We start from the raw sequence: 10,000 nt of genomic DNA on the forward strand, positions 1-10,000 counted from the left end.
AACACACGCACACACACACACACACAATATATTGATAAAGCTGCATTCTCTACCAGTGCTCTACTCTATATCTATCTAAGTCCTGCCAAATACTGCAATCATTTTGTAATCTGTTAGTGAGTTAAATAAACACCTTGACCTGCAAAGAAAGAAGTCCCTGTTAAATGGATTAGTGGGTTAGAACTGCTACTAAGGGTAAGCCTATTATCCCATCACTATGCAAGCACTACCAAAGCGCTGGGAACGAAGGATGCACAATTTGAAGGATATGGTATGTTAGGAAGACTGGCCAAATTAAATCCCTCTTGTGTGCATGCAAATTCAGTCTGTTTATTGGTTGTTTGTTTACATCTGAGAAGTAAACCAAGACGGCCATCTTCCCATACCACAGAGCTTTGGGTCAGCCCCAGTATGAAGCGTTCATCAACAGGTGATGGTGTTTTATGAAATGTTTTCTGTGGTTATCCATCATAGACATTTAACAAGAGTAGGTTGAAGAAGACAGACAGGACAGGGTGTGGGGGATGCAGGAACCCACACAGACAGCGACAGGACCCCAGAGCATCCCAAACTTTACCAGGTGCAGGGAACTTACGGTCCACGAGTGTGAGTGGCCCATGTCAAGCTGGGCTGAGGACGGGGGCCACGCTCGGCTACTGGGAGATTGGGGATAGCTAAGGGTCATGCAGGTCGGTGGGTATTGGTAGGGCTGGGAAGGATAGTGTGGTGGTGACTGCACAGGGCAGGGGGGGGACTGTGGGGAATGTTGAGGACTCGGGCAAAAGTAGTGCTGTGAATGAGCAGGTTGGCCTTGAGACCTTGGCGAATGACAATGCATAGGACTCCTAGGTGACAGAGGGTAATGGGAAGTATGCGGAGGTGAATGAGACAGTTGGCTAGCGAATCTGGGTGAACGCTGAGAAGGGTAAGGAACCTCATATGCAAATTGGGGATTGTAAGCCTCTGGTGATGTCATAGTGGGGGACTCTCGAAGAGGTTCATAGAGGGAATCGTCTTCTGCAAAGCCTTCTTCACTGCTAGAGCTTGATGTTGGGTAGTAGTTCTTTGAGTGTGTCCTTGAACGAGGTCTAATCCTGTACCAGGGTCGGTGCTCTTCCAACTGGAAATGCTGTGTCACACCTGTTCCACCCTGAATGGTGTAGTATACATCATCCTGGAATGCGGGAGTATGCAGTGTTTCAGGATGCTGAGATCTACTGATGCGTGGAGTTGGTGAGGAATGGGATGATGTATGAACTGTATGATATACAGATTCTTCATGTACACCATGGTGATGGCTCCTCTTTGTTAGTCTCCTCACAGCTGGACTTTGTTTTAAGGATTGAGCATGTGAATGCATCCCAAACTGTCCATCCTCTGTAAAACTGACACTGCTCACTGTTCTTAGTGGATGAAGGTGAGGGGTTGAAGTACGTGCCTCACTAAGCTCCCACGAAGAATGAGACAGTCCTGAATCTCGTGCTGCTCTTAAGCCCACATGTTGCATGTTATTTACACTCTTGGTGCGAGACAATGGGCTGTATACACTTAGTGACTGTCTTTCCCCAGAACGATTTAGTGATTCTCGAGACTTTTGCAACATCTCTCTTGACTGCTTGACTTCTTCGAACAAGTTTCTTAGGTCAACAATACTGCTGCTACGATCTAACCAGTTAATGCTTTCCGTTTTCTTCAGAACAGGTTTCAAGGGTCGATTTCGTGGAGGCACTGGTGGAGGAATCAGGTTGGTCTGGCCTTTCACAGGCTTTTGCTTTGAACACTTCGTTACACTTGGGGAGGTCTGTGTTGGTGCAGCAGCTGGGGAAACTGAGCTCTTACATCCTTCTGAACATTCAGTCTGTACTTCAACACTCTTGCAGCACACTGCTGGATACCCACATTCAGCTGAATCTCTCTGACACTTGGATGAATCTTTACTTCCTGTCGTTTCTGCAAGGTCCTCTGTATCTGCATCATAAGATGTACTTACTGAAAATTTCCATGGACCAGATTTACTCTTGACAATATTTGGCGTCTTGGGCAATGCTACTTTCTTCTTGTCAGACTGCTTCTCAAAGGAAAAACTTGATGGCTTTACCTTTATCTGAGATGAGTTGTGGTCACTGAACTCGGCAGGAGTAATGCATATTGGAGGGGCCTCTTTGAAATGAAGGTCTGGTGTGTTTGTGCTACTGGAGGGTGGAGTCTCAGGAATGTCTACTCTCAGGTTCCTGGTCTTTCTGAATGCATGTATCTTTGCAGACTGACTGTCTGTCTTAGGTTTGGGTAAGTTGTAGCTATCCTTGGTGGGAGTCTGTGAAAGGGGGGTTTTAGGGGAAGCCTGTGAAAGCGGAGGGGTTGGGTGGGGGGGGACAGCAACGCCCTGTGCCCCACATGCCTGCTGGGGGTCGGGGTAGGAAGGTGAGGGCTGGGACTGGGGCTGCCAGCTATCGCCAGGGGGTCTAGTAACAACCTATAGAAAGCAAAACAACTCTTAGTGTGAATCTCAACAATGTTCGTAGCTTTTCGGACTAGAATTGATCAAAAATTAATAATACTTAACAAGCATGCATGTTAACCAAAAAAATGATTCATGCAATGAAAAATGTACTGGACATACAATCATGCATAAAAAATCAAAACCAAAATTGCTCTCATGAGGTGAAACACTGGGGAATAACAATTCTACTAAACAGAAGTAAAACATAAAAGATAAGGACTTCGTACAGCATTAATGTAATCAAATCACTAAAGCTGCACACTTACATCAGAGATGTTCTTGTGATTTTTTGAGTAATGCATGACAGACATGAGCAACAATCATCTTAATATGTAAAGAGCAAACTATTTTTTAATTGGTCAATTACAATCTCATCATCAAAAGCAAATTTTGCACTCTGATACATACTACACTGCCTTGACTATCCCCCAGAGTTGGTATGTGGTCCTCGCTAGAGTCATTTGTTACTGAAGGCTGTTGACTAAAGGCATCTCCATCAGCAGCGGGTGTGGCAGGTGTTGTAGCTGATGTGTCCTCAGAGACAAAGGAGGAGGTCATGGATGGAGGGGCTGAGGGCCCGGCAGAGGGGGGGTCTGAAGGTGTCCCTCCCTAGAACATTTAGAGGACAATGTGTAGTCAACTAATCTTACAAAAGGAAAAGCATTATTCTCTTTTTCAGGTGTGTCCCTGAAACACCCATAACTAAATTCCCATGTCATATTTCTTTGGTGAAAAAATAATTCATAAACTATGGAAATGTATTAAAAACATTAAGTACCAGAGAATCTGCATGCGCAGGCAAGTGTGCTTGAGACCCAGCAAGGCCAGGGCCTGAACCTACAGGAGTGCCACTGCCAGATCCTGCTGACTCCGCCACCTTCGTAATGGCAAACCGACCAGTGCGACGAACTGGGGAGCTGACTGGTGTGCTGCAGGTCGACGTGTCAGAAGCTGAAAGAGGAGTTCGAGGTCAGTGGCCTTACTAGATCAAAGTTTGTTATGATGCTGAACGACACCCATACTAAAAAAAGTCTCACTTGTCAGCAACACCAGATGTTCAAATTCTACAGAAAGTCAACTCACCCCTTCTAACAGCATCCTCGACCACCTTTGTGACTTGGAACCGTGCAATCCTGGTTTGTCTACTGTCGCCAGGGTCTGACTTGGAGTCTCCTTCCGAGTCCTTGAGTGATGGTGTCCTGGAGAGGCCCACATGGTCCTGGAGGGGAACGGGGGATGCAACAGCTGATCTCCAGGCATAAGCATCCCCAACTCCACCTGGCCTCAGAGTAGCCTGAGCCTGGGTTGAAGTGCCATCCAGGAGTGGCATCACTGCTGATACGCCGGACTCCATCATGACCGGCGTCATTAAGGCGACTGTTTCACCCGTCGGTAATCTCACCGTCTGTGGAATCATCATGCTTGGAGCCACTGATACCCCAGCTGGTGCTTCCAGACCCTGTGCCTGAGGCCCTGGCATGCCGTCACTACTCGTAGAATCCATGACAGTCAAAGGAATTGCTACTGAGGGCTGAGACTGTGACTGCGTATACTCTTGTCTCATGCCTTCCATTCCAGATGATCCACTACTAACCGTTTCCTGAAACAAACAAACACAACGGTTGGTAATATCTATTAAAGAGCAGGTTCCTTAGAATAAATGCATCCACTCAAAAAATAAAGACAGAGGAATGAAATACAGAGAAATATATATATACTGGTCATTACCTGTGGCTCATGTGTGAGAGTAACATGTGCACCTGGAACAAGCTTTTGTAGTTGTTCTCTAAGTGCGTTCAAATCCATCTTGTTGCGCTGCTCTGGGTTTGGAACAGCCACCAATCTCACCTCTGTGGGCAGACCAAGAGCTGCTCCAGGCATACCTACCCCTGTTGGGATCAAGTAATGTTTTTAATCAAAATGTGTACACAGCCAGCATCAGAGTCAGACTGAGAGAGGTCCAAAGGAATACTCTCCTCTAAATTTCTTACAACAACCATGATCATCTTGAAAAACTTAATTGAAATAAAAGGCAATGGTACTATCTGCTTGTGACTGTACTGAGAGAAGTTTTATATTTACACAGACAACTAAATTTTATTAAAAATTTCACCTCAACTTTCACTCCTCCTTTAATGGCATTAGAAAGCACATGAAAAAAAAAACAGAAAATAAAGCATACTGAAAACTGAGCTCACCAGGAGGTATTGCAGACGAATCCTCAGGTGCAAGTCCCACCTGTGTTGGCATACACATGGGTGCTGAAACACCCACAGGAAGTCCAGATGCTGGACACATTGTAACATGACCCGATTCTCCTACTTGGAGACCCATTCCTGGCAACACACCGACAGCAGTGGCAGCAGAGGTCATATCTGGGGGCAGGGACGTCACCTGCTGCATCATGGCTGGGTCCAGAGTGCCTTGAGGGACGGCCTGGAAGCCAGGTTGGAAGCCAGGTTGGAAACCAGGCTGGAAACCAGGCTGGAAGCCGGGCTGGAAGCCGGGCTGGAAACCAGGCTGGAAACCAGGCTGGAAGCCGGGCTGGAAACCAGGCTGGAAACCAGGCTGGAAGCCGGTTGGAAAGTTCTGTAACACATCTGCTGCAACCGGCAAGCTAACATCAACTGCAACTGGTGGAGTGGATAAGACTTCGCCAGGCATGGGCGTTGGCGTAGCCATGAACATCGCAGGAATTTGTGAAGACTGCAGCATCGCTGAAGTAACAGGAGTTGCCACTGTGGTGCTGGTGACAGCAGCAGCTGGAAGTGTTCCTTTCTCCTCTGCCCCCATACTGACAACACCCTGTTAGAAGATATCATGGGTCAATAAAAACTCACTGAGGAAAAGCAAAAAGACAGTATTCAGGAACATTTAAAGGACATCTAATCATCTAAACAGACATTAAATAACAGACATAGAAGCCCTCTCATGGAAAACCCTCACATGAAAAGTCAAAGAGGACAAAATATATAAGACACGTGGAACAAGATATATCTTTAAATCTGAGATGCTGTGGGGAAAAAGAGCACAGATGCAAATAAAATAGTTGGTCCTGTCCCCTCCTGTCTGATATCAGTTATTCACATTTACTATCAATTACAGATCTATTTGACTATTTACTCAATCACTCATTTACTGCTCTTATTTCATGTGAGTACCTGTGTGGGGGCTATATGTAAGTATGTATGTGTATGTTCAATTCATATATATATATATGTATATATATATATATATATATATATATATATATATATATATATATATATATATATATATATATATATGTATATATATATATATGTGTGTGTATATATATATATATAAATATGTGTGTGTGTGTGTTTATCTCTTTTTTAAACCATCTTTAATATTCTGAAGGGGCGAATTTTTTTTCTTTTTTACATCCAAGAAAAAAAGTTTTCTTTCTCCTCACAAAGGATACTTAGAAAGATGATAAGAACCATTATATTTTGAGTTGGTTTAAAAGTTTCCTGGAGACCAGGTAATTTCCAAAAAGGGGCTTCCTTAAATATAGGTAACACACACGCCAAAAATATATACACGCACAGACATATATATACATAGATAAATATGTGTGTAAGTTACATATATAATATTATATATATATATATATATATATATATATATATATATATATATATATATATTATATATATATATATATATATATATATATATATATATATATATATATATATATATATATATTATATATATATAATATATATATTATATATATATATATATATATATATATATTATATATATATATATATATATATTATATATATAATATATATATATATATAATATATATATATATATATATATATATATATTATATTATATATATATATATATTATATATATACATATATGCATATATACATACATACATACATACATACACTCACATATCATGTGTCTATGTATCACTTGTACACAAAACCTGTACTAATGTAACCATGCACAAGAAAACATTTATCAGTGTAACACAATATCCATTATATGCAAATTTAGCTCCATATCCAAAATAAAAGTTAATAGTAATAATTATATTATATCACTGATAAACTATCATAAAACAATGTGAAAGTATGACGCCCTGTCCTTCTGAGACCTCATGCAAACAGGTTTATACATAAATATATATTTTAAATAGATTGTAAACAACACTTATTACTACTAGTATAACTAACAGCAATAAAGGAAATAAATAACCATAACAATAATGAAACCAGGAATAATAATAATAACAAAAGCAATAATAAAGCAAATAATAATAATAAAAAAAATACAGAACATAATCATTATCTTTAATAACGATTACAGTAATAATAGTAAAATCATCCATAGGTATATGTACAGTCATATTAACAATAAGAATGATAATATCAGTAATAGTTGTACATCTCATAATGATGATAATAATAATATTCATAATAGTAATAATAATAATAATAATAATAATAATAATAATAATAATAATAATGATAACAATAATAATGATAATAATTATAATAAAAACAATAATAATAATAAAAATAAAAATAATAGAATCGCCGTAAAAGAACTAAAACACCACAAACAGCAGAAAACTCACACGCACAAAAAACAACGAGTATACAATTGAAAAAAAAAAAAAAAAAAAAAAAAAAAAAAAAAAAAAAAAAAAACTGTACAGATTATAATAATCGACAAAATAAAGCTTGTTTTGCTTTCCCTCATCTAATTAAGTAAAGAAAGAGCAGTACTATAGACTAGCAACTTGTGATGAGAACTAGACATGGCAACACTCCTCACACTCCTATTGTAGATATCTCAAAGAAAGTATATGCACACAACATTTATGCAACAGATCTTTCACTTCAGACAAAAAAAAGCATAGATTGATATGGGTTGAAATAAATACAGAGACAAGCTGAAGACAATAACAACATAAAAATGAAAGAGAAGAGAAGAAAAGAAAATACAAACAAACAAACAGAGAGAGCCCATAAACAACAACAAAAAAATAGCAACAAGTACAATGCTAGAAACAATTATATAATATATTTCAGACAGAAAAAAAAGAATAAAAAAAAAATAATAGTAATAAATAAATAAAAACACAAAAGACTCCAAGATGGCACACCTACACCTAGACACACACACCCAACGTGAAATGAATGAACAGCTAAATTACCTGAGGCTGCGGCAGCAAGCCCTGGCTCAGCTGTGGTATGGGGGGAGTTACCACGATGGTGAGGGCACCACCCGCTCCACCACCATGGTGTGGATGCATGTGGAGTGGATCTGGAGGCAGCTGGAGGGAGTGCTTGCACTCCAGACTCTCCACCTCACATGCAACCTAGGAACCACCAAGGAATCATGCACTACATTTACTACAGCTTAGACAGGATTTCTTTTTTGGTCTTTCTTAAACGTTAGCAGATTAAAAAGGGGAGAAAGAGTGCTTGGCTCAGGAATTAGGGGTGAAGTTCTCCTTGTTAGGTTTGAGAGCTTTTCTTTCTTTTCCTTTGTTTTGGTTATCAGATTATCATACTATCATCTTGTTACTGAATGAAAAAGGAAATATATATAATATAAGGCACAATAGCAAAGAAAATACAAATCAAGGAATCATCAAGCTGACTGCATAATGACACATAATCATAGCACAAGTACTTCCTATGTATGACAAAAGCAGTAGCTTATAATGGATTGAAAATACATAGCTTACATAGAAATGCATAGAAAATACATATATAAATACTATCTTTGATTTTATCTTATTTCTAAGTGTTTTGCCTACAAAGAACTGAGTTTATTCACCAGTAAAAAAAAAAAATAATAAAAAATAAAATAAAGTAAAATAATAATCATCATCCTCGTAATAAAATGCATGACTTCATCACAAATCCTAAGTGACAGATAATTCTATGAAAAACAACATCAGTCTGAAAAGCTCTGGGGGGAACAATGAACTCTGAGAGGGAATCAGCATGGACCAAGTTAAAGGTATCGAAAACAGAGAGAAAAAGGTCATTATAGAAAAAACATAAACTGGAGCATTAGATAACAACATTGTTTTAGTTTTTTTTAGTACAATTTAGATAACAGCAAATATGTGAATATCATAAGATTATGGAATTTTTAAATATGACATCAATAAGTTTTAAAATTATTTTACAAATAAACACAAAATATAATGCATTAGCCTTTTGCAAGGACAAAAAGAGATCAAGTGGTGTTATTCATAATAAATGGCTTAATGCATCATGCTCAGTGCTTCTTTCACCATGCTTTTATCATGCATGCCCGACTACTTGTCGAAGTCTACCTACAACTCGTAACACTAAATACGTGTGATAGTCTGTGAATACTCTGCTTCTGGCCTATCTTGTATACTTGTGCATAATTTTCTAATACCTTTGGACAATGTATGTTAAGGAAAAAGAATAGAGAAGGAAGATAAAAAAACAAAAAACATGATGAAGTAAGTATTACCTATAAAGATAGTGAGGAAAGATAGAGAGAGGCGATAACCACAACTACAAATTACATAAGGAAATGTGGTTATCACGAAGAGGTCATACAGCTAAAGAAAATGAAGCAAATTACAAAGGCAAAGAGAAGTACAAAATCCAAGACGATCCAAAAATCTGTCCCTAGAGGAGTCTTGGACTCTCTGTTGAGTGTGCCATTAGTTGCATTCGGGTCCTTTTACAATGCTGCGCATTTCAAATCAAAGAATTCACTTGAGCATCTAAGGCATTCTCCTGCTCATAGGTGCCACCCAGTTTGCAATGGGGTTCCCTGGTGTCTATTTAATGTGGGAATCTAACCACGACACCAAGTGCCTTGAGCTTTGATTAACCCATTCACGCCGGGGCTTATATTTGCATAGTGATGCTCTGGACGGCTAGATAACAAGCACACACAGTGACTAAGCATGAGATCTCTCCTGGCGCGATGCTGCGCTGGGCCTCTGTGAGCTTAAACTGGGTGATAATTGGAGGTTTTGTATTTGTTTACATTATTTTCACAAGTGAATAATGTGTCTAAACAAACAGAACTCCTATGATCATATGCATACGTAATTCCGTAAAACATACATTTTGAGAGAGAGATTATGATGAGCTAGGACGTCACCCGGAGGGAGCAAAATAATACCATGACGTGATAGGAAGTCACCCGGTACGAATGGGTTAAAGCACTCGGATAGATGATTCATTCTCTGTAACAGTTTCTATGAGAAAGATGAAACTAGCAAGTTTGTGAAGGCTCCTTTCTCAAGCAAATACTTCTTATGCATCTGGATAGAAAACAAACCTAACATAGCTTTAATGATAGAACAAGAAGGACAGAAGAAAATCAATATGAATAAGAAGAGAAAGGTGTATTTGGTGTGTCTCTCTAAATATTCCATATTTTTCTGTGAACAAACAACTTAACCTCTTCTAATTAGTGTTCCTCTTCTAAAAAACAAGAAAT

The 10,000-nt window shown here is 39.0% G+C and overlaps 1 protein-coding gene across 46 annotated transcripts in view; it reads right to left on the minus strand.

The window, feature by feature from the left end:
* LOC122257594 (uncharacterized) overlaps window positions 1–10,000 on the minus strand; it is a 199,458-nt gene that overhangs the window by 9,314 nt on the left and 180,144 nt on the right. For 20 of the 46 annotated variants that reach the window (XM_086546460.1, XM_086546465.1, XM_086546456.1 and 17 more), the window contains 7 exons: window positions 7,710–7,874; window positions 4,699–5,305; window positions 4,229–4,389; window positions 3,584–4,100; window positions 3,279–3,451; window positions 2,909–3,109; window positions 596–2,473 (listed from right to left, as the gene is read on the minus strand). In XM_086546460.1, coding sequence (XP_086402586.1) covers window positions 596–2,473; window positions 2,909–3,109; window positions 3,279–3,451; window positions 3,584–4,100; window positions 4,229–4,389; window positions 4,699–5,305; window positions 7,710–7,874 — 3,702 coding nt within the window. The remainder of the gene's footprint in view (window positions 1–595; window positions 2,474–2,908; window positions 3,110–3,278; window positions 3,452–3,583; window positions 4,101–4,228; window positions 4,390–4,698; window positions 5,306–7,709; window positions 7,875–10,000) is intronic. The other 26 variants (XM_086546464.1, XM_086546448.1, XM_086546449.1 and 23 more) reach the window with 9 other exon arrangements.

Source organism: Penaeus japonicus, unplaced genomic scaffold, assembly GCF_977035675.1.
Source record: "Penaeus japonicus unplaced genomic scaffold, GWHDUDI00000001_assembly GWHDUDI00000018, whole genome shotgun sequence".
NCBI classification, from domain to species: domain Eukaryota; kingdom Metazoa; phylum Arthropoda; class Malacostraca; order Decapoda; family Penaeidae; genus Penaeus; species Penaeus japonicus.